General features: G+C 43.9%; 1 protein-coding gene across 1 annotated transcript in view; it reads right to left on the bottom strand.

Moving 5' to 3' along the window:
* The window catches only part of LOC306734047 (NACHT and WD repeat domain-containing protein 2-like), a gene marked incomplete at both ends in the record, with an annotated part of 39,287 nt that extends 13,633 nt beyond the window's left edge, over positions 1-25,654 (bottom strand). The window contains 4 exons of the mRNA XM_079215376.1: positions 4,986-5,102; positions 13,624-13,712; positions 24,432-24,600; positions 25,640-25,654. Of these exons, the coding sequence (XP_079071502.1) occupies positions 4,986-5,102; positions 13,624-13,712; positions 24,432-24,600; positions 25,640-25,654 (390 nt within the window). The remainder of the gene's footprint in view (positions 1-4,985; positions 5,103-13,623; positions 13,713-24,431; positions 24,601-25,639) is intronic.
* Positions 25,655-26,128: the final 474 nt, after the last annotated feature.

Here is a 26,128-nt window from a genome sequence, read left to right as displayed (position 1 = left end):
AACGCAGACTACAAACTGATATTATATCACACAGTTTTGCTTTAATTTATACTCTTTTTGGAGTTAGTATACAATAAATCAATGCAGGGTTGTACTCGCATTAAACACAGTTCCTAACAAGTACTGCTGTGACGACCGTACTTGAATATTTGCAACAATGCATAGTGTACTTTATACACTTAGTGAAACTGATTGTGCAATACTGTTCTCATATTTCTGTGGTTTATTTTATATATTTACTATTAGCATTATAGTACCTTTTTGGCATTCTTCATTTTTAATTGTAATGCAAATTTTTACCTTACCTAAGTTATTGTAATTATGTGGAAGGAGGAACTAGCAAAATAAGCTTTTCATGGTATCTGTTAACTGTGCATATGACAATCTACCTACCTACCTACCTACCTACCTACCTACCTACCTACCTACCTACCTACCTACCTACCTACCTATCTGATGTCGTTGTCCAAAAGAAATTAGAAATCAGCACACGTGTATTAATCCACCACCATAGTGCCCAGCTGTTTTAGGGAATAAATGGAGCTTTTTACATAATTGAAACTCCATGCTCTAAAAGATTTACATCTTCAGTGGGAACAAATGGGATTGGGGCTGTAAGGCCCCGCAGGAGGTCAAACAAGTATTAGGAATGAAGATGATGATGGTTTTCTGTCATTTCACAACAGCTGTGAGTAGCTCCTCTGTTGTATTTGTTCAGATGATCATGCTGCACACAGGCATAGAACATCTCCACAGTCAAATAAGCCAGTTTTTTTATTCTTGCATGTTCCTCTAGGCACTGCCTATTTGCTGTGAATATCCACTTCTACTGGATGAGCGGCGGCGTTGCTGTTTGCCGATACCTGTCCTTGAAGCATCTATCAAGTTTTAGTGTTTTTTACACGAGGGAATTTGAGACTGTTGGAGAGCAGAGGAGCGGAAAGGAAAGGAGGAGGAGGAGGAGGAGAAGAAAAAGAAAGAGGAAGAGGTAGAAAAAAAAACAGTCATGCCTCATTGTCATGCTTAATCTCCGGGTCAATGACACCGTCACCATGCCAACCCTTGTGATCGCCATGGAAACCCGGATTTATTGCATCGACATGTTAGAGAAAAGCCCCCCTCACCCAGGTGTGTGTGTGTGTATGTGTGTGTGTGTATATATCTGTATCTAAAAACCCTGCACTGCCACCTGTCTAGTGTTCAGCCGTGCCCTTTGAAAAACACTTGCTGCAATTGATTCCTACTCATAAAGAAAGGCCGACATATCCAAAGCTGCTTATATGACAGCTCTGTCTTATGAACTCAGACAACTCTAAACATTGATGTTCACACATGCCCACTAAAAGAACATAACTTTCTTGTTTTGTTTTTTTTATAGTCATTTCCCCTCAAGCACCATTTTTCCACGTCATGTAATGAGATTAACAATATATATAGATTTTCATCTGAAATAATGATATTTAACTCAATAATTCTCAGCGATCAGGGTGGGATGAGAAGTCTGGTTTAGTCTGCCGTTACAAGGACATTTACAATACAGGAAGGAGATGTGGAGGTGAGACGAGACGCCGACGCTCTTATTTTGATTTGAGGTGAATGAGGAGAGATGTGAGTGCCAAAAAGAGTATAACGAGGTTTCTAGTTGTTGCACAGATCCTCTGTGGCAGCAAGAAACACACCTACACTACGCATGCCAATCCTGTTTCCTGTGTAACGTAATGCCGACTTCAAGCTCCCATGAGCCTTTACTCTCCCCCTCTTTTATCTGTCTCTTTCTGCAATAGAAACGCACCCCTCCTCCTCTGTTCGTATTTTACACCAATAATCGATACATGTGTAATGGTTTCTTCCTCTTTTCTTCTGTTCATCCCTTTTCCCCCACTCTGATCCTGGGCTGTGTGACAGTTGTTGTGGGCTGCAGACCTTTTGAAGTCTCCTCCTACGGCCGTGTGGCTGATTGTAAAATGGTATGTGTGTGTGTGTGTGTGTGTGTGTGTGTGTGTTAGCCTTGGGGTGACACTTGTGCAGCCGCATTTGGGAGTCAAGACGCTGATGATGGTAGATGAGTAGAAACTGTGAGTGTCAACACACTGAGTTAGAAACAAAGAACAGGAAGGGGAAATGAAAAGAAAGCGAGCTAAATGAGAGAACGGAGAGCTCAGATGAGAACAATGCTCAGTGCAGGCACGGTTTGAGACCTACTGTATGTTTTTGGCAGGAATAACAGGACCCTAAATTCTGCCGACGTCTTCCCTGTCCTCACATATATAGATTTCGGTCTACCACCTCGTAAAAATAAACAATGGTTCTCCGGAGACGGCCCAGACAACCCAGAACTGTCATAAACGGGGATCCAAGTCTCTGATCAAAGAACCCGAGGCTGCCGCTCGGCGCTCCCCGGTCCTGGAAACGGGGGCCTGCGTGTCCGCAGAGACTAAAGGCAGCTGGCTCGTGTGAATGGGACTTCATTCTGTGGAGCTAATGTGGCCTCCTCTGCATAAAACCCTTCATTTACCACCGAGACGGACGAGTAGAACATGCGATTAAAGATTTAACAAGCCAGATGCGGAGGACGTGCACCACGGATGCTTGTGTATGTGTGTCTCTTTGGGCGTGTGGGGTGTAAAGAGTCTGTTTCACCGAGAGTCACAACCCAAATGATGCTCAATCTCATGACAGAGCAAATGCCTCGGGTCGAGATGCTCTGTTTGTATGTTTGTATGCGTGTGTTTGAAAGCAGGTGAGAGGAAGAAAGACGGATCAGAGGGGGACAGAACAAAGAGCTGTGTGTGTGTGTGTGTGTGTGTGTGTGTGTGTGCGTATACCTGAGTTTGTGTGTGCCTCCCCTCGGTGTGCTGTGTGGTATTGCTTGGGGTCGGCCCGGGGTTAAGATGGTGAAATTGCAGCGGGGACGGAGGCCGACAGGAATGAATGAAATCCGCGCGGCAACTACAACAACGCAGTAAACTCCGAGCCAGCCGCACAAAAGCAGAGAGTGCGTCACTTCTTTTCAGCTCGGATCCGGTAATTTCAGTGCAGTTTAGTGTGATTGAGCTCACATTGTACGGCCCTAATATCGCACACAATGTCTCAAGGAGCTTTAGAGACCATGACATCACATTTCAATGAGCACACAAGGACGAAAAAGTACTTGAGGCAAATCTTCGAGACTGCCAACATTATCAGTAACCAACTTTTCAAAGTGCAGGGAGCAATATTTGTAAGAAATCCTCCAATAATGTTGCAACATTAACGCACCTCTGGGAAGGGAAAAGCGTGGACGTGCAGGAGATTAGATGGAGGGAAAGCTACCCATGCTACCACCGGTGTCCCCTGACGGTTGGCTTTTTGTTCTATCGGCTCCGGGCGCAGAAGAGACTCCATTTCAAGCCAAATGTGGGATTATTTCACGTTTGATGTCGCTCCGTGGAACTGCAACTAACTGCCTTTTACTTCACCGATGTAAGTTCCTACATTTACGTTGGCTCTGTTGTTTTGTGTGCTTGGTGACATCAGAAGTTTGCTCCTTTATTACTTTTCTGCAGATCTGGCTGTTGCTGATGTAATTAATAGCTTTGCTTGCAGCTAATTTCTGGTAAAATCTCTACCATGTGGAGTCTTCATTGGTATTAATTGAGAATTAGTTTCTTACGGTGAATTGTGAACGTTGCTTGGAACGTGCGTGCGTTATGATGTTTCCTGCTGTTTATATATATCATGGAAAAATACTAGCTTTCACAAGATGAACTCAATGTCCACACATTAGCCTTTTCTGGAGCTATTACAAGCTAATGTTGCAATACAGCACTTAGTAGTGTCCATGGACTCTGCTGCACTGAGGTGAGGAGTGATGCGTTTGGAGCCCTGATGGTGAACATCAACTTTGAATGCACTTTGTTTCACGTCAAACAGAACAAAACATGTTTTGAAGTCCTGGAAAATAAGCTCGAATGAATCACTGAACTGCATGTGTTTTTGCAGTGAAAAGTGTGTTTGTGTGCTTGTTTGAGTGAGCGAGTAAGAGGAAACAACTTGTGAATGAGAGAGGAAGAAGGGAGCAGTGCATGCAGGGTGGGAGAAAGAGATTGGGTTCCCTGGAGAACTGCTCCTGTCCTACCCATAATGCATTACGTCTCCCTGTGATCTCTCACCTCAATTTCAACCTCTGGAAACTGATCTGTTCCATTTGAATAATTCACCATCAATTCCTCCTCCCGTCTTTTCCCCCCTCTTCCCTCCTATCTTCGCCCTTATCTTTCCATGCGTCTGACTTTTTTCCTTTTTTTACGTGGCCTAAAATTATCTGAAAAAGATCTCTCAAATGTCAGCCGTAATTATGCGTCATGCCACTCTTCCCCCCCCCCCCTCCCCCCCTCTTGCACAGGTCTTCCCATAACTCATTCATACAAGTGTAATTTTAGCTTTGCAATGGACTTTCAGCACTTCCAATGTGCCGGCTCAAGATAAGACACTTTCTTCTCGTTTGCACTCCAGTGAAGATGATGTCGTTTGTGAAGTTGTTTCAATATTGCTGCTGATTTCATTTTCTTTATCACCAACCCATCAGGTAAAATGATTTACTAAAGTGATGAAGTTAGCATAATCAACTTTTATCCAAAAAACGAGATCAAACAGGATTCTACATCATATCTTTGTCCACTGTCAACAGAATTGAGACTTCAAAAGCTGCTGACTTTCCAGTTTTAGTTTTCAACTGCGACCATGCAACGACTTCTAAAATGACAAGTCGGCACGAAGAATTTTGATTTCACTCTTATAAGCTAGTTTCACACAGCTATTAGATCTCAAAAGCAAACGGCCTGGGAACAATTCAGCTTTAATGCCACATCAGAGCCGTGTAGTGCGATAGAGAGGGATGACCAAAGCAGATGATTTTCCGGACACACAGCGACGCAATGACATCCCAACAGTTCAATTAAATGCATTTCAACCCGAAACCTGTGTGTACCTGCTGCAATACTTACAACAAAACATGGTCCCGAGGAGGTCTTCAGACATTCCTCCAGGAGTTTCATCCTGAGTCGCTGTAGCTCTGGACTGTCCCACTCCTCTGGGTCCGCGCCCCAGTACAGGTCCACCACCTGACAACACACAAACATGGGCCAAGAGTTACTGTACTTTCTAATATGTGCACAAACAAATGTATGTATTCATTGTTGCACTTATTCTTGCAGAATTTTCCTCCTACACTTCTGAATAGAAAAGATCGTCTCGCTTTTTTGCTTTCCTATTCTACTATAGACAAGGTTCATTTAAAATGACACAATCACAATCCTCAACTCTGAAAAATAAGAGAACAAAAACAGTTAAGCAGAGGAAGTGCCGTATTTAAGGGAATTCGAGGAACACTGGGTGCAATAGCATAATGAAATCAAAGTGCAAATGGGGGTCAGTAGGTTTACGTAAATCTTAGTTGAACTAATGCCTTTACTCGTTCTTCACTGACTTACACACACACACACACACACACACACACACACACACACACACACACACGCCACTCTGAGCGTTTGAGGCCAGCAGGGAGGAGTGACACACATACACACAGGCGTGTCCCTCAACACATTGTGTCACGAGGTTTGACAGCTCAGACGATACTAAGTGTAACAACACAGAGAAAGGTGAGGAAACACGCCGCGCTGCTGCAGCCTCCTGGGGCGCCGATGGTCGGCGGACCGACATGTGGCTTACAAAGAGATGCATTAGGCTTTAAACATAAATAATGTGCATCTTCTCTTCTTCTTATCGATTCTGCTCGTCCGTCTCCCTGATGGCAGTGTTTGCGGAGTAAAACGTAGCAGGGGGATGAGGTGGAGCCGAAGTTATTCAGCAGCCCTGTTCCTTCATGCTCTGCTGCTCACCAGACTAGCTAGCTCAAATGAGTTTAGCCTGGCACAATGACTGACACATCCGCAGTGTGGCAGAGAACAGCAGTGACTGGCAGCCCTATATCCCCGGATGGCACTGAAACTGAGAGTGTGGGGACTTGACAGTCGGGGAGGTATTGTCCTCTCCCATCATTGGCGGAGCAGCAGGAGCGCCGGAGCGACACCTCGGCTCATCTGCTGGATTGTTGTTGTGCATCTGTGAGCAGCTGTGTTGCCGTGGAAGGAGACTTCAACTAGCTGCCTCAGGCTGCAACTAACACATCTCTTCATTAGCAATTATTTCAGGGGCAACCAATCTTTTTGCCTGTAAAGCCTCAAACCACAGTTATGTATACACTTAACGAAAGGGTGATTGCACTTCAATTAAAGATGATTAGAAAGCGCAAAAATAAATATTTATCGCATTTCTGTTCGGATTTGTGTTGCAACCAGGCGGCAACCTCCAGTTCAGCCGAGTTAAGTGTCTTAATACGTGCTTTCTCTCCAGCCATCCAGTTGCAAAAATATATGTACATGTATGGAAGTCTATGAGAAAATGACCCTACTTCTCACTTAATCTATTACATCTGTAAACAGTTTATGGCCTGAGATGGATTTCTATGATCATTTAGTCCACATCTTGAAAGATTCATTTAAATAAGTTTGTACAGCCAATGCAAGTTCCAAATGGACCAACTATATTACATGTTGTATTATTTCTGTTATCAATATTTATTCAGATGATCATTCAGATGATATAAAACAGAAACATTCTCACATTCGAGAGGCGAGAACCAGAGAATATTTGGCATTTCTTGCTTAATTAATGACTAAAAAGATGAACAGATTTTCAAAGTTGTGGGAGAGAGACCGACCAATTGTTTTGACAGTCCTACTAAAAGAAGGATAAATGGACGTGGGATGAAAACTTTATAATAGGGCTGATAGTTACAAGCCCTTTCTATTATCTGAAGCACCAAAGGCTTTTACTTTGGAAAACAACTCTCCCACTCACACACACATGATAAGCATGCCTCACTGATGTGGAAAACTCATTGCTCGGCACATCAGTCATCGCGAATCAGTGTCACTAATCTACTTCCAACTTCCAACGCACACGTGTGGGAGACTGCGATCGCCCCCCGCGTTGACAATCAGCGGATGGGAAGGGGGATAAAACGAGACCAGCGCCCCCGATTACCATCGCTTTCTACTAGGTTTCAGTCGGTGATTGGGAGGATGCGCAGTAATTAAAAGCTAAATGAAAACATCTATTACCTGCGTGCACGCAAGCAGGGAGGATACACTGATTCAATTTGCCACATCACCCGCTGCGCTTCCCTGGAGTATGGATGTATGGATGAAGGAGAGAAGGTATATCCTAAATGGGCAAGGACACATGGATTAAGTGAAAGTTATAGACAGGTTTTCAAACGAAGCACAGTTAGATGAGGACTCCTGTGGGATTGGCTTTGGCTGGAACTGCTTCACAGTTTCCTCCCTCCTCCTCGCTTTCTCTTGCATGCCAACTTCTCCTTTGTCTTTGCTCCTCCTCTCTCTGATTATGTTCTCTCTCACCCACTCTTTCTCTCTCTCTTCCACTAAACTATATGGTAGTGGGGGCGGCGTTGCTTATGTAAAAGCCGAAGCAGCTTCTACTAAGAAGCTTTCTAATGCCCTTGGAAGGCATCTGCCCGTGGCGGGTCAAGTGCAGGAGAAACCTTTTTTATTTATTGAATGTTAGACTATTAGACTTTGGGATTATGCCCAAGATGCCGAGGAAGAAAGGGCATGAATTCAGGCGGGGAAAAACCCACCAACAGAAAGACTCAGGCAAAAAAAAACAACAACAGTAAAAATAGATGCAGTGCCAACATAAATATATCTTAAGCTTTCTACTAGAGGCATTTTTATCAAGAACATGTAGTAAATCTCGAAGAATGTTTGATGAATACAGCTTTATAGTGCTCAAGGAAAATACGGGGTTTAGCAGCAAATCCATGGCCAAATATAAAATTTCTGCAGTGATATGAAAACTGAGTTTGTACATAAAAGGCACAGACAGATCCCAGGAAGGGGGGTTAAGCAGGGATCTGAGACTTCAATGTTAGATCTCTCAAAGCTATATTTTACTTTGCAAATGTCAATAGTCTGCCTGCTTTTGATAAGAGGTCAATTTTCACTTCATGAACCTAATGGAGTTGATTGAGGTTGCCAATGATGAGTGCTGAGGGGAAATTTCCCATGCATGCCCTCGAGAAAATCTGTCACGCTGTGTGACACACTGTGGTAATTACAGTGCGGTGTTTCAGGCATTGCAGCTCAACCACAGCAAGTTAAGGTTAAGAGCCGGTCAAAGACACGAGGTAGCCTACACTAATATGATCACGTGGCTTGAGGTGGCTATAATGAGGCACCAGCGGAGGAGGGAGCAGACCTTTTTAATAAAACTACTCAGGGAGATGCATTTGCCAAGGCAGAAGATTCCTAACTCTTCTGCTGACAGTGCCCTTTTCAACGAAAGGAGCTTTAGAAACCAGCATTCTTAAAGGGGAACTGTGCTAATCGTTAAAGCTAATAGTGTCTAGCTTTTTTTAATACATTTTCTTTCCATCTCTCTCATAGTTTAGCTTTCTGCGTGAGCAGGTGAGCTCCACGCTGAAGCAGGTGAGCAAAAGCCTAAGCTAAACTATTAGCAACATTTTGTCTCCATCTGTGAAGCGCTTCGCCAATATTGTAGCTCGCTAGAGTCTCAAATCATAGTTTGCCATCTCAAAAGGTCTGTTGGAGCCATACTCCTACGATTTTGTCCCCCCCAACAACACAGCAAGAGGAAATGTTCTGTGTGTAATTAACTCTAGCCCACTACTCTGAGGTTTGCCTCCAGTCTTTCCTTTGTTTTGCCTCCAGCTAACACTGTGATGTAATCATAACGTCGGCACCAAAAAGGTCCGTATGGATGTCTTTTCTGTTTCAGGACTGAGAACACTACAGTAGAATAAAGCTCATTTGGATATAAAAGGAAAGCCAACATTCTGTGGGTCCACAAACTCCTTCCCATTCATTGTCTATGGAGCAGCTCCAGATTTAGGTGGTGTTGCCCTTAATGTTAGCTGAGATCTCCACGCCAGATGGAGATGCTTCAGAGTTAAATGGGAGCAGAAACGACTTGGAAGCTCCACAAACCAATAACTACACCGGCAAGGACAAACTAATCACAGCACTGTTGACCAATGCGGGTATGCATGAATCAGCTTATTTTTGGGTTGCAACTTGAAAACATTCATAAAGAACGCTCCTCTTCATGGAGAAGTGTGGGTGAAAACGTTGAGGTGTTGCTAGAGGCCACTTGAAATAAATGAGAACTATTCGGCATTTTACGATCACTCATCTCTCAATATACTAACAATATTATGAAGAAGTCGCCATGTTTTTGATAAAAACACATTCTTCCCAGGCCTATCTGCCCATCAAATGTCACATAACTAACCATGCTCCTATTTTCTGAGAGGTCCTGCTGACAATGGATAAACTGGCAGGGGTGAAAATGTAATCATCATGGTGACAGTAATAAGAATGAGTATCTCTCCCATGGGTTTTACTAGTATAAAGTGTAACTGAAGCCTTTGAGGCATTTCATGTTTGATTTTTGATTATCTTTGCTGCGGAGGCAGTTGGCATGTTGACGTGTTTTTCCGTAGACTGAATGGAGAAAACAGCAGTCTCGGAGGTGGAAAGTGAATGGAGATGATGGCCGACTGCCAAGGAGTGAAGGGAGCAGACTGAGAGAAGAACGAGAGACACATTGAGCAGGTGAACCGATGAAAGGGCATTGAATACGTCATGCTTTGATCGGTTTCTCCTGACATTTTACTGTACATCTTGGAAATATCCATCTGAAGACACGATACAAATATATAGACTTGAGCTTTCCCTTCAATAAAAAAAAAGCGATACGGTAAAAGGTATATTCACATTCTACTTTATATTTTCAGTATATATATATATATATATATATATATATATATATATATATATATATATATATATTTATATATTTATATATATATATAAGTATGAGCTATTACCTTTTTAAGTGGGTGACATATTCTAAGAGCATTGTGTCTTTTTTTGACGAAGCTAAATTGACAGACGTGTTCCCGCTTTTTAAAAGTTCAAGCATTATGGGCTACAAAAAATGGTCGTGAAATGTCATCTCACCCCTCATTTCTCCTCCCATCTTGCTTTTTGTAAAAGACGTCGGAGTGACAGCCGATGAACAGAATCTCACAGCCGTGGCTGGGAAACTTTTATTATAATTGCACTGTCTCACTGCGTGTGACGGACAGAGAGTTTGGCAACAGCGGTCCGACCACATTATTTACGGCGATGCTTCCAGTAACCCCGAGATTCGGTTTAACTCCTGCATGTGGGCGGAGGTGATTGCGCTGTAACAAGATGATTGATGAAGAAGTGGAAGATGGGTTAAGATAAGGGGAACTGGGATTTAAAAGCGAGATGAGAAAGTGACAGTCAAGCGTGTGCACAGCAATAATAACTGGACTGGGGATTGAGTCTATAAACCGGGCCGTCGGTGGAAGTAAAGTGGAAAAAACTAACTACACGTTTTTTTGTGAGTTTTATTTTGTTTCTGTGGAAGTGGAATGCAAAATAAACTTGAGTTCAGAAGGTGTAGGGTTGTGTTTGTAAAGTAAAGAGAGCTTTTGGACACACACATCACCCGAGATATCGGCAATCAACAGTTGTTGGACTGACGGTGTTGGGTTGCAAGATTTGAACATATCGCCTCGGCCATGTGTGACTTAGACGAAATGTAACTTTACAACATATACAAGTTTAAATACTTGGATGTATTTTTAGCTCCACGTCACCAAAACCAGCTTTAATGAGCTGTGCCGATATCAGGTACTCTACCAATACATTTGGAAAGGAAACAACACGTTACGTCGAGAAGAAAACTCTCTTCACAGTTAAAAAAACTAGAGAATGGATGAATAACTTTATCAATCTGACAAATTGGACACTAGTTTGGTTTCCAGCACACAGTGAAACAACAACAAAAGAGACATACGTCGTACAGGTGGCAGCAGACCACATATGAAAGACAAAATGCATATTCCAATGTTGCTCAGGAGCCTTCCAAGCCACCAAATAAAGAAAAAGACATAATACAATGTATTTATCATACAAACACACAGTGAAAAATCAATCTCAACCTGGATGTAAACAAATCAATTAATATTCAAAGCAAGAATTCCAAACCAATCCAAAGAAAACCGGAGAATAATTAGATCCGATGCAAAATGTGGTCCAAAAAAGAGAAGTCCAATTAGCAAGCAGCCATGGTCGACGGAGCAGTAATTCATTTCATCATTGCACTCTGCCTCGTGTAAAAAAAAACACAGTTTTCTCTTAAAATGATTATAATGCAGCATGCGTCTCTCTATCGTGTCCAGTCCAGGTGTTACACCCCATATGAGTGCCAATACAACATACCTCATTCAATTAAATACAACCTGGACCCCTTAGCTGGGTCCAATTTCAGACTAATGTTCTGAGACTGACTGTCTTAAAGATCACTATAAGGTCGGAGAGTTTCCCCCGAATGAAGCTGTATTAGAGCAAGTGTCCACACACCAGCAGTGTTCTGTGTCTCACCCGGATCTGTATGTGTGTCTGTTTTGCTTACTGTGTTATAAAAAAAAGTTAGCAGACACAAATGTTAAAAAGGGGATCTCGCCTGATCCCAGCTGCTGTGCGCTGACTGAATGAGGACGCAGCCGTCTGCCCCTGGGCTGGATTTCCGCGCCCTCTTCCATCCCTCACTCCTTCTCCTGCGATCCCGCTCCATCCTCTTAAGGGAGCGTTCTGGATGGAAACTGAGCCAAGTGATGAGGGACCGGGGAGAATTGGGTTTTTTATCAGCTTGGCATATGTGTGTCAGTGTGTGCCAGCGGATGTGTGTGTGAAAGACGAAGTGTGTGTGTGTGAAAAGGGAGGCGGGAATCGCACATAAATTACAAATCAAAGCAAAAGATGAATGCAAAATGATCTACTCGGGCTACAACGCAACGTACATAAACGACACGCGGGACTTCGCGCGTAACGTGACACGTAACCAAAACGTCAACTCACACGTACTTGGAAATATATAAAATATTATCAAGCCAAAGTAATCTGTGGTTTTAGCCAAGGTGCCAACTCTCACTCACTCACTTAGCGTGGGTGGTGATGAGGAGTGTGATGGGGGGGGGTCGGATAGAGGAAGATGAGGAGGAGGGAGAGTAAGTGAGTCATAGTATAAACTCCCAGGCCCTCTGCATAATCATTTCAGCTCACGCTTCGTCACAGCGAGCTGAATCACCAGACAGACACGTGGCCACAGATACCGGAGCCAAAAACGTCTCCTCCTGGCTCCTCTTGCATTATCTGGCACTTCCCTGCCACACGCAGACATTTGAGAGATTCGGCATTGGTTGTGAGATCGTCCTGCCTGGTTACCGCGTCTTTGATCCTTTGACCTTATACAGTTGGAGCGATTCGTTGAATGGTAAATGACTCATGACCCATTCACTGACTGGCTGGTCTCCTCGACAAACCATTTAGGAATAGAAAAGAGCGTTTGAATTGTATTCAAACCATCATGGATAAGCTTAAAACAAGACAACAATTTCAAGTGTAACATGACAAAGCAATTCCTGTTGAAGTCCTATTGCTACTGCTATAGTGCATCCAACTCAAGTAAAAACCGGACTAATACAGTGAGCTTTCAACTTGTGCGCAGCAAGCCAGGGTATATTTATGAATTTCTTAATTTAACCTTTAGACATAAAACAAACCTCATCACACAGGACCCTTCACTACTCCCTCTCATCTCAAGTCTTCCAATCAGGCCGCCATTATAAGACCTCTCGGTCTACAGAGTAATATATTCAAAAACTGATTCAGTCTGACTGCCATTAGGACCTAGTGTTCAAACATAAGTACATATTTGCACATGGCTATTTCCTGTACAACCGGTACTGTTTGTGTGTACAATTTGTGTTTTTGCCATTGCAAAGACCCAGAACTCTGCCAAAGCGTGGGAGGTGATCTAAGCACTATTGTATGAAGTCTTGTTACAACACCTTTTTGATTTGGTTTGTGCTTTCAGCTGTTTACAATCCAAACAGTCTTGGCATGAAATGAAAATTAGCCGCAGACGCCCTGCTGACTTCAGCTTCGCAAAACAATTCAGGGGGTCACTGAGGTCCCTTCATCGCACGGAAATCTCCTCGAATCCTTCGAGGAACAATCTATGGCAGAAATCTCTCCCTGACTCGAGGGCTCCCCTGCATTTGTTGAACAAACAAACCTCTGATAGCAATCTCTCCGTGTACAGTGATGCTGATTTGCAATGCAAATGATCTTGATCAGTGGACACCACAGGGAGGGAATGCTGCAACAACAAAGGGAAGGCCCTCGCATCATGCCGCCTTATCCACTGCTAGATTTGTGCCAGCCTTCGCTGATGGAAGCCTTATCTTCGCTGGCCTTCTGTCCGCTTGAAGGGACAGAGATCTCGGCACGCTGCTTTGGGGCCCCTCCAGGCACTGTTGTAAGCCATGGAGTAGATTTGGAGGCACTTAACAGTCAGTATTGGAAAACTAGAGAAAAAGAGAAAATAAATCGAAGGAAGGAATCTCAGTGGGAAAAGGGAAATGCAGTCAGTTACCTGGAATTCAATTCCATAGTTCTCCCTGCAGAAGTCTCGTAGTTTGGGGTAGACGTGCTCTTTCAGTGCGTTCCTCTCCGCCTCTGTGTCTGGAGACCAAAGAAATAGGACATGTTTAACAAACAAGCACCAGAAAAAACAAGCATAACATAGAGACGAGAAGCAGAGCTTGTTTGACTCTCTCTTAAAAGGTGCTGAATTCGTAATTCAGAGCATATCTATTGTCTCCACACGGCTCTCAACATGGCAGCGGCCGAGCCGGCGGGTCGCAGCTAACGGTGATAAACATCTTCAAACAGCTATGTTTATTCAAGTTAATCGCCAAAACTACATTTTAGGAGATTATACTGAAATACATTATGATAACGCGATAATTTATCTCATTTTCACTGGACAGAGCCTGAACGCATCATAATGTAACTGAACAGAACCTTTGTGCTCCTCATGTCAATTTTACAACATGGATTGGTTGCTTCAATTTAACATTATCGGAGATCGAGGAATAGAAAAAGCAATGCAATGCCAACGTCCTGATCTTTCTATCTTTTATTGGGGGAGTTTTTCCTGATCCGATGTGAGGTCCCGGGACAGGGATGTCATATGTACAGATTGTAAAGCCCTCCGAGGCAAACTTGTATTTGTGATGTTGGGCTGTATAAAATAAACTGAATTGAATTGATGGTTAACCTTAAACGGCTGGCGCGACCATGTAAACAAAGCTTGGAATAAAACACATGGGGGAGAGCGATGTCATTCTCTGCTCAAGTAGACATTACTCCACTCAATCTTTACATGCTGCTATATTTCTGCTCAGAATATAATGTTAAAATCTCCTCAGACCAGATCTGATCTTTGTAGGTCTTTGTCTGGGTTGAAAGCAGAAATAAAATACTCCAGATTGACATTCAACAGGCATCTTAATAGGACAGCTGGGACAACAGGTGACAAAAAAAAAAAAAAGAGTCATTTTTTGATCAATAAATAGACTTATCAACTATTCACCTCCAATACAACACTATTAACGTCAGCAGCACAACAGCATTTATGTCGATCCTTTTTTTTTTACACCCATAACAAATACTAGAAGAGCTGCAGACAGCAGCAGGCCCGGCACACACTGTTGAAGAATGTGGGATTATGCAGCATCACAAAGGCAGTGATCATATTGGACAGTCGCAGAGTGAGTGCCCACGGCTTCTTGTTGTGTCCCACTTTCTTTCCTCCCGTCGTCTCTTTTTCACTGTCTTCCAAATGGTTACTGTAATGTATTTGGACAGGCGCAGTCTCTTCCTCCCTCTCTTTTTCTGAAGGGTGTGGACGTATAGTTAAAAACAGAACATGCCCGACAGATAGAGAGAGAGAGAGAGAGAGAGAGAGAGAGAGCCCTGTGTGACCAAGAAGCACACATGGTGGACGCCGCGCAAAAACGCTCCCCTCCGCCGCTAACCGTGTCATACGCAGCGTGAGCAGAAGAGCCCACAAATTTAGTCTGACGAATCTTCCCCTCGTCTATCTTTAGCACGGTTTTAGGCCCTGACCGTACACACATCCGCCCACGGCCACCCGAGCGAAATGTCAAATCAAAAGCTCAACGGCTGTAATAGTATGCAAATGGAATAAATGGCATCAGTGGAGCGCTCATCTAATTCCATCTGATGCGTTACAGTAAACTCGTTACATCTAACAGGGATGCAGCTTGTAGTTTATGTTATTTGCACGCGAGGCGCAGAAAGGTCGTGCGACGCAAACGTGCATGCTGCTGCTCGGTGTCTCCACCTGACAGACTAAACTGTGTTGTTGTTTGTGTTGTGCTGATAACGGCAAGACGCCTCCCCCCTCTCTCTTTCTCTCTCTCTCTTTTGGTGGGACGATGATGAGTTATGGCAGCCTGACGTATGTGCGTGTGTGTCTGTTGTGTACACACCCACATGCAAAGGAACAAAGACTGGATGTTGCATTCGCCCTCTTTCTCGCTGTGTGTGTCCCTCCCTCCAATTTTCCAATCTGTATATTTCAATAGTGCCGACCGATCTATCTCTCCTTTCAGATTCATCCTGTCAGTCCTTTGTTTTGTCTTTCACACTTCCCTTTCTTTCCTGTCCTCCTCCTCTAAAGAACACAGACTGTAAATAAATAAATCGAAATAAAGTGAAATGTTTGTTCACGACGCTTCCTTCTTTCCTTTATACTCAATACAAGGCCAATTACCATCAATCCTTTTCATTTTCCAATCGTTTGTTTAGTCTTTAAAAGGTGATTCAAGTGAGACATGCCTATTAGAATTACATCTTCATAATGCCTGCTTCTTCTAACCTACATTCCAAACCCAAATATATCCAATTCCCAGTGCAATGAATCCTCAAATCCTCACATTTGAAAAACTGAAACCAGAGATTGTTTGGCATTTGTTGCATGATTTAATCCTCAGTACTCCTCCTAATTACTACGGAAGCTATTGTTAACAAAGCCAAACAGCTAAACCAAACGCTGACATTGCTTCAGCTGGTGCTTCATTCCTCTAGATAGCGGTCATCATCTCATCAACAAGCCTCTGACAAAGCAATCACTCTGCTCTCCTCGAGATACGACACTCCAGAGGCTCTCGGTATGCACGGCAGCTTAGAGATCTCTGATTAAAAGAGAGGGAGAAGTCAACAAGACAAGTGTCTCAGCAAATAGACCGAAGCTGTAACACGGTGGTCATCCACATTGACATGGATGCTACAGTGTGTGTGACTGTGTGTGTGTGTGTGTGAGAGAGGTGCTTAAAGGGTTCATCAGATTCAGAGATATGCTACTCTGAAATTTCTGCCTCCAGAAACGGTGTCCCTGTTGGATAAACCGTTGGATAAACCGTTTAGCCTGTTAGCTAGACTGGATATTCATTACGGATATCTGCAACATCCTTTTGAAAGATATTGGCAATCATAATTTTAAGGTCTCTAGAGTATATTTTCACGCATCAGTGATGTTATTAGTTCAGATCGGCCCCATGTTGAAACAGGCTGGTCTCGTATATTCAATTATTTTACTGGTCAAATGCACACATATAGACACATTATGGTTTTACAACACATGTTATAGACTGAACAATTAATGTAAAAACAGATCAATCAATTTTCATCTTTTGTTGCAGCCTTAGTTCAGATTCATGCCATTCTCCCTCTCACTTGTCTTGCCGAACGCAGCATCTCATCGCTGCATATTTCAGTTTATTCAGCGCCGTTGCTCCATAACTTGAAGTTCGTGTCGCTCCGTGCAGCTCACGAACTCTCTCATGTGCAGAACTGAGGCTGAACCGCAATTATGCAAACGCACAGTCAGTGAGCAAATCGATACCGAATGACCTGGAAGATGCTAAAGGCAAATTGTTGCTGTGTAAATCAGCCATCCGTAAAGGCCAGATGTTCCTGCATTTCCTGAGCACAGGGAGACCCTCGTGTTGGAGCAGAATACCACTGAATCATGGGGAGGGAAATCCACTGGAGGTTGTTGCGCCACCGTCCACACTTGATGTTAAGCATCGAGGGGAAGAAAAAACAACCTTCACAGTAAATCATGGTGATGACTTGATGCAACCGTGATGGGGACTTCCCTGTTTCTCCGCCAGTAACCTCAATTGTGCATGATTAAATAACCATAGAGTGGTTGTAGGGAGAACCGGTGTTACTCTACCCAACACAAAGATGTACTGTAACAAGTTCATTGGGTAACATCTGTGCTAGCAGCTGTTGCCTTGGGAACAGTCTTTTTGCTGGGAACACACTACACGTTTTACAGCCCAATTACAGCCCGCCACGATGACTGATTGTCAAGAGTCTGTAACCATGGACACCTCGGGTTATCTTGTAGATTTAAGATTAAAATCTCTTGCCTCCTGACATAATCTCAGATGGTCCAATCAGCCATGATTATATCAAACACGGCAGATTTTATGTCAAATTTATTCTCGGGATGCGCAATGATATCAGCTCGTCATCGGTATCGACAGATAAGGGCTTTAAAATGAAATATCGGCATGGGCAAGAAATTAATATTTCCTTTTCAATGGCTTGTAAAGACAGGAACCGAAACCCGCTATTATAGATCCGACTCGGGCTAAATTATAAAGTTCGTAGAAGGCTATTGATAAGCTACAACGTTAGCAGTTATCAGTACTAAAAACAAATTGTGTAATTTATTATCTTGCTGCAGCATCTCCTCTGCTCTCTGAGCTCCTCGACAAACTCACACACAGACACACACACACACACAGCGGGTCGTCCTCCAATCAGAGGATCGGCGGTTCGATCCCCCGGCTCCCTCCAGTCCGTGTGGACGTGTCCTTGGGGAAGACTCTTGTGTGTGAATGTCTGTGTGAATGCGTTAGTGAGTCCAGGGTAGGAAATTTACATATTTTGTAGGGGGCAATTTTTGCCCCCACTGTCTGAAATCCAGGGGCATTTTTTTTTTTTTAAATGGGGGCATTTTTGAAAGTTGTGAAATAACATTTAACCTTCGTTCAAAATAATAAATATACGTATTATTATTATCTATAGGTTCTCTTTCCCAAATAACCTTTTTCTGTTATTAAACAAACTAAACGGCCTTATGTTATTGATCTTATCTACACGACGGCTTGTCATTTCTGTCTCTCTCTGGTCGCACGTTTACAACTCTTCACTGCTCTCGGTATCGCGCACGGCGGAGTTCCGCCCCGATGCGCACAGACACGTGCGTGTGCGCGCACAGGTGAGCGCTGAGCCCCACACACCAGCGGACAGAGAGAGTCGAAGAATGTGTGGCGTGAAAAGCAAAGCGTCTTTGAAACGCTCCCAGGGTGAAGCCTATAGCGCTCGCTCTCCTGCGAGGAGCACCGGAGTAGCTCTCCTGCTCCGGGTTCAATAGAAACGAGCCAAAGTGCTTGTGTCTTGTACCCAAAAATGAGCCTGCTGCCTGCGCATGCGCGAATCGCTGAATCTTGGCTTTTTGCCAAAGGCCGAACTCCGCACACGCAACAGTCAAGGCGAAAATCTAAAACATTCTATGGCAACTGGACCGGGTCTTATAGGCTACGATGTTTTTGACGAGTTCATTAAATTATCATAATTATTAGAGGAAATGTTTTTTCCCCTCTCCTAGTGATATCAGGGGCAAACGTATATTTCTTAGGGTCAGTTTTGCCCTTTTGCCCTTGTGTATTTCCGGCGCTGAGTGAGTCCTCACGGGCAGGTGGCACCTGTGCATGCAACAAGCGCAGCGCGCTGGCCTTGGCTCGCAGTGAATTGTTGGAACAGATGACGGATGACATGGAGTGTTAAAGCGCTTTGAGTGGTGGGAAGAGTAGAAAGGCGCTATACAAGTACAGGCCCGTTAACCATCCATTTAACTGCTGGCTGAGAGAAAACAGCCCCTCGTCCCTGTACCAGCGGTACCTCCAGGCCGTGAATCACATCAGCGGAAGGACAGAGGACGGGAAGAAGGACTGATATTGACTGATGTCTTCTTCATTCTCTCTAAACTTCACTCAGTATTATCCTTTATTTTTTTGACATTTGAGATGTGTTGCCAGTGAGTGTACATGGGGGCCTTTGCTGCTGTAAACATTTCTGTGTGTGCTCAGGACGCGTTACATCAGAATGAATACGACATGTTTTACATGAGCTGGAAGTAGTTTTCTTATTCTGCACAGTGATTTGTGTACATTGTGAAAACATTGTGTTTCATGTCTGCATCCATCAGGATAACAGGGGCATAACAATACCACAATGCTAATTGCTCTACAGGAGAGATTTGATTGTCTCTGCAGTTCAGTGGAAATGAATACAAGTGCATTGGCATCGGACAAAATGGGTTTGGAAATATCAACGTATTGCATATTGGCAAAAATACAATATCGTGCCGGTTCTATTCTTGTAGTTGAACAATGATGCCAAGGTGTGATGCCACGCTTATACATATACTTTATAAATCTGCTGCATCTTTAGTCACCATTTGGATCAGGGCTAAATACATATATTTGGGGATGGACGTTAGAACTGACATGTTCTTACCAATGTCAGGGCATAAATACAGATATGTTCAACAATCTCAGACAAATCATTGACCGACGAGGTCAATGCAGGGTTGCCAGGTCTGTTTGTTTCCTGCCAAATGTGTTTTAATGAAGACTGAAAGAAATATGGCAGACATGGTCTTATATCCGGCTGAGGTTTCTGTTGGTTATAAGCTGAAACTCGGTATATTTATTTTTTACATACTAATTCACGTGTCAAATATACAGTAATAAAATTAAACGTTCAATATTGCTTTACAGCGATCAACATAATACCAGCCCTGTTTCCAGCAAATTAGCATAAGCAAATATATCAAGCGTTTAGTAGTAGGTGGTAAGCTTATGAAGGTGAACATGAGGAGCTTGGGTATAGTGTTTATCCCATTTATTGTATACTACCTCACTAGGAACCTCGCAGACAGATCATCACATTTTATTTTCCAATCCTCATTATTACTTTTTAATCTCGAAAAACTGTGTTTTTTAGGGATGATAAATCTTTCCATGCACTAAGTCTTTTCTGTCAGTGTCCTTGATAGGGCGGGATCTCGAGAAGTGAGGAGAATATATTCCAAGCAGAATTAAAGTGTGAGAGATGTGTTAAATATTCATTGTGTGAAGTTGTTACATAAAAAGAAATCTGGGAATTAGAGTTTGGAAACCCATGAATATGCACAATTAGAAGTAGAACATATGGTGATCTGGATAACACCTTCGATGGAGCAACATTTTAATGCGCAAAACTAAAGAAAACTTGGTTTGGCAAGACTATAAAAGTAGTTAAAAATAGTGAGAGATTACAAAAATGAATATATCCTCCAGGAGGACATTGAACGAAACATATATTATAAGTTACTGGTACGATTTTGTTCATTTTCAATCTCAATGATCAGCATTAAGTCTCCAAACTCTCCCCAGCAGAGCCCTTGATGTGCACATAAAATCCCCATTAGTTATAAACCACTTGCAGACCACGCTAGCTTTCTCGAGGTTAATTGTGTTGGTTATAAGTGGATAAGCACGGTGTAATTTTATTCAGGTGTATCCAGCGGGCTGCTTGCTACCAGCTGCAATCATTCCCTGATGAGATATTTTTTTACAGTATGTTCCACGAAATGGTCCAAACACCCAGGGAGTTGGACGAGTGTGAGGGCAACTGCTGAAATTGTCAAAACGATGTCCTGGGGGTGCAGAATTGTTCCCCAGCACTCTGAGAGGTCACGAAAAACTGCTGCCAAACTAGTCAGAGTGAAATTTCTCCCTCCCTTCAGGAGAAGAGAGGGGGCCAGGAGGCCAGGACGACACAAGGGGAGACGAAATAAGCTAACAAACACGTCATAAACTTCACATTGCGCAGAACGGGGCCGGGCTCACCCCAAAAAAAAAATCGGGAACTCACTCGCCCCTGAAAAGCAATTTATTAAACAAAAGCCACCCTTGACACAGTATTTTCCACCCGTCCGCTCTCCCTCTGTCCGCCTTTCCACCTATCCCACTCTCTCCATTGTTCCTTCCACCAGACTCAATTCAAAAAAGTGGATGATTACGGAGAGAAAGGGAGGTGTTCCTAAAGTAAAAAAGACCATTGAATTACGGAAATCTGAGCTACAAACCTATACAACACAAGCTTAAAAAAGATAAATAGAGTCAATTGAAAGAGTGGGAATAATTGCGGGGTGATTTGTGATATAATTAGTGGTATCCGTGGTGACATGCTTTCGCCTTGATGATGGCGCTTTGGACGGGCGGATGGATTTTCCCTAAGGCCTCGAGCTTTTATCAACTTTAAACAGCTTAAGTGATAGCTTGCATACAGGTAGCGGCCTATTGCACACAACCGATGCCAGAGCCCCTGAGGTGACTACAGCACGGTAATGGAGTCCAGATATGCTTATATGGATCTCTACGACTAAACACACACACACACACACACACACACAATATTGACAGAGGAGACTGCATAATGCACTGAGTGCAGTATACACAAACACAAAAATAAATCATGTTAAGCTTTTCTCTGGTTTGTTGCTGCCGTCTGGCTACTGGCAAGAGCAGATATCTGTGGCCACGCTCACACACACACACACACACACACACACACGCACAAACACACACATGCACAGATTCACCCACCTGAGCCAAGAACTTGAGTGTTTCATTAACATTATGGAAGGAGGATGTAAATCCACTCAAATGAGTTGTTTAGCTTACATTTTGGCAAACACTCTGGAATACTTATGCATTCCATGTCACGGCATTGTGGAGTGAGCCTCCTAATGTACAGCATCTGCATGCGGTGCTGATAACTCAAACTACTCTCTTCTGTCAACTTCCTTCTGGGGAAGACAATGTGCTTTTCTAAATTATTGTTTAAATTGAGGTCTCTGTAAAAGGCGGATCAGAAGAGCGGATCCGATGGCGCAGACGAATTGAAACTTTTTCAATATTCATTTGTGTGTTCTGAGAGCAACACAGCTGGACACACACACACACACACACACACACACACACACACACACACACACACACACACACATCAGGCCTAGCCATCTTGCCTTTGCAGAGCTCCGTGGGCACCGGACGGTTCCGGCGTCTGTCTGGTCTATTTTTTTCCTCCAAGCCCATTTAATAATAACCATAATGATGGAAGAGAATAAATACAAACAGAGTGTCCGACTAAAGTTCAGTTCAAAGCGGCAGCTTTGTTTTGCATTTCATGTTTGGCCAATTTTGACTGCCAACCCTCCCAGACACAGAGTAGCAGGATCGCCTGAGAACGAGTCGAACAAAAACAGGACTTTCATCAAGGAGGCTACTGTTCGTGTTACGTGACGCGAGTCGTTGGTCCGTCAAGTTCACATCAACCATGTTGAGTGTTTATTTTGTTTTGCCTAAACCTAACTTCCTGAGAAGACGGAAGTTTATTTAAAAATAGAATGATTTTAAATGAAACTGCCATCCCTGCACTTCCAAAACTGACGCTAGAGGGGTTGATAGAAAGTGACATCACAGCGTCGGTGTTTGACGAGTTGGGAGTGAGAGTGTGTTGCCTTAGTAGGATGCTTTTGGGGAAATCTAAATCCAAATGTTGGACTGAAAGGGTGACGCTGAAGCAGAGAGGTGCTCTCTTGTTGTTACTGGATGCCATCAGAACTGGAACTGTATCCATTGCGGCCATGTGATTGGTCGCTTGTCTGATTTGACCACATTCTGCATGTACAGTAAGGTGAATGCTTAAATAAGTGCATGGACAGCCCCCTCTAGTGAACATGGAGAAACGTGGTTTTGCAGCAGGACTGAGGGCAGACCTGGGTCACAGCTGTGAGTAACGGTATTTCCTCATGAGCGCTTACTTTTAAGGTAAGCTTCGTAGCGCCGAACAAACGTTATAGGAAACCATTTAAATGTGTTCAGTAACCGATTACAGCTGAAACTGGAATACTGCAATGGAGTAAAATCACCCGAGAGCTAGATAAAACAAATAGATGCAAAGAATACCTTAATGCAAATGTGATTTTATCAAAGCAAAGGGAATCAGCGATGATCTGCGCCTTTGCTGAAGCAAAATATGGCACTGGATACCAGCAACTCGCTTCACTGGAAACAGCACATCCAAATTAGCTCTTTTCACAGCTCAGGCTGAGGTGTGTGTCTTTCCGCTTGTGCCGCCGGTGTGAAAAGAACTACTTGTAATAGCCCCCCCCCCTCCCTCATCCTTTTTTCCATCCACGCGTTGAATGGAGCGTTAAATTTGTGCTGCGGCGGGAAGGTCTGAAAGACTGAGTCAGCTACAGGTGGATAAACAGTGCCAGACGTCTCGCCGTAACAGCGCAATGATCCGGGGCCAATTCAGTCTTTTTTGGGTTCACAGGTATTTGCTCGGTGAGGGCAAGCCAATGGCGGTGATCTATCGACAAAAGCGACCTCTCTTTTTGATTCTGACGTGCCCTCCTTCTCTCTCCCTTTCCTTCTCATAGCCTACTCTACTTCCCTTGCCTTGTTTACTCCAGTTTTACTGAGCCTATTTTTACCCCCTTGCCCACAGGGCATATTCAAATACAGAGCTGCAACTGGGTGTCTCCCTCACGACCCAACTGTCTTGCACTCTGCTCACACCATGCACTCTATGTCGAGAGCAATATGTTGTTTTGTTGGCATATTGGAATAAATCATGCGCCAATGTATTTTTTTTGTCAGGTTGTCACATGGCCAAGTGTAACCTAATTTTAGATATTTTCCAGTTGTTCCATAAGGTTAAGTGGATCGTATGTCAGACCTTAATCGGAGAGCCCTGGTTTTTCCATCAAAATGGGCCTGAATCAATACCGGCTCACAAGATCACATGCTTGGAAAATGTTTCATATCCTGATGCATTGACCTTTTCCTTGCTTGAGTTATTTTTTTTTGTAATGTTGTGCCCTAATAGGCGATAGCTGCAATTTGTTTTCGGACTATTTCTCAAAATCTGTCAAAACAAGTAAGACGATCTGTGTGCTACTAAACCGCTATACTTAAAAAATATGAACATATACTGCAAAGAATTAAACACATCCTAAAAAGCCCAATGGGTAATCTTATTTTCTTCATATTTCTAAAATGAGTCACCACACAAAAAAACGGTGTCTTGTGGAATGTGAGGGTCTGCCGGCTTGAAGAAGAGCGTGTATGATGGTGTGTGTGTGTGTGTGTGTGTGTGTGTGTGTGTGTGTGTGTGTGTGTGTGTGTGTGTGTGTGTGTGTGTGTGTGAGTGTGTGGGGGTGGAGCACTGACTTACCGTCGGGGTTGGCACAGATGAAGACCCGGACGCTGCGGCCGGTGGGGACGTGGTACGGCAGGGCGTTGATGTTGCCGCTGATGGCCGCCTTGCGCAGCGCCGACTCCCGCGGGCAGGGCTGCCTGCTCCCCACTCCCGACGGCCACATGGTGGGCGACTTCCAGCGTGGCTGCACGCACGCACACAAACACAAACACGCACACGCACAGAAAGGGGCACGTTAGCGCGGCGGCCAGGGGCGCACATGGCCAGACCAGACGTGCATGCTTCACGCGCACAATCCACACACACACACGCACACGCACGCACGGGGCGCGTTAATTATGGCAGAGGCGTGGGCCCTGCATATAATAGCTTTTTAATTTGCTGCTAACTTTGGACACATTTACTGACATTGACTTAATTCCCGCGCGCACAAATGCGCCTCTAAGACTTTCAAAAACGCATTTCGTTATTTGGTTAAAAAAAAATGCTCCACTGGTCATTTTGTTTAATAGTGCACTTTGTAAGAAGTGTCAGTTTGATCTTTTCTCTCACATGAAATGTACAAGCATTTTTTTTGAATATTTTACTCCATGTTTCAGCGTGACAAAACCTTGCCATACTCATAACGCCCATGACACACACGCGCACTCACACACACACACACACACAAGTAAGTTTGGGTGGCTATGCCTCTTCTCTAAAACAAAGACATGACATTGAACGTGGTTCTTCTTGTCTTCGTGTGACGGGGATACAATACTAGGATGTTACGCACAGCCTACTACCGTCACGGTGCATGCGTAATTTGTATACATGTCCTTGGACGCATTCATGGATATTCATGCCACTGTGGGACAAACAGATAAACAGTACGACACCACACGACACACAACTCGGATAGACGAGCAAGGCAAGCATCAGTCGTATTCCCACCCCAGATAAGATGCTTGTAAAGGCGAATAACCGCAACGATTGGTTATTCCGCCAGGAACAGATGTCAAGTCGCTGGTTTTCCCAGAGTTGGTCTATCCTGAAATCTGTGTTTCAAAGACGGGGAAACCTCGAAAAAAGACAACAAAAAGCGGGGGGAAAGTTGGGTACTCCACTACAGAACACTACATTAAATCCTCTGCAAACAGACAACTAAAAAAACCACAGAGGCACCGCATCCACAGAGAGAGGGAGAGAGGAGGCACAACAACAGGACACTTCTTGTTGCTCACATTCATTCGCTTCATTTCGCGGCTTCCGAAAATATCCAAGCGTCGAGGACGGTAAAGGGAGGATAAAAACGCCCATTAGAGTTTCTGTGGCCGAGAGACGACGCCGGGAGACGGTAAAAGGGACGCCGTGGGTCGGAGTGCTCCCCTTGGCATCCTGCTGTCTCTACGAGCCCGACCGAGCTCTGACAGCCGGAGAAAGCGCGTGAAGCCAGAGAAAATAAAAGCGCGGCCGCCGACTGGCATTTTCAAAATAAAACCCCAGCTTCCAGCACACAGCTTGCTACACGCCCCTCACTATAAATGCTCCTGCGGCATTACAGCGACAGCGACAAATTCTTGTCGTTATTTGCCTTATTTTGAACATAAAACAATGACAGTGCTCATAGCTCCGTATACTCACCTCGCTTTATATCCCCGGAATTCGCCCTTTTACGTTGAAGGCTGACCATGTAATTCCGGTCGTGCTGTACCTGTTTCGGTGGCACTTGA

Source organism: Taurulus bubalis (genome assembly GCF_910589615.1).
Source record: "Taurulus bubalis genome assembly, chromosome: 3".
Taxonomy (NCBI): Eukaryota; Metazoa; Chordata; class Actinopteri; order Perciformes; family Cottidae; genus Taurulus; species Taurulus bubalis.
The sequence above is the reverse complement of the archived record's forward strand: the minus strand, read 5'-3'. Positions and strand labels throughout refer to the sequence as shown.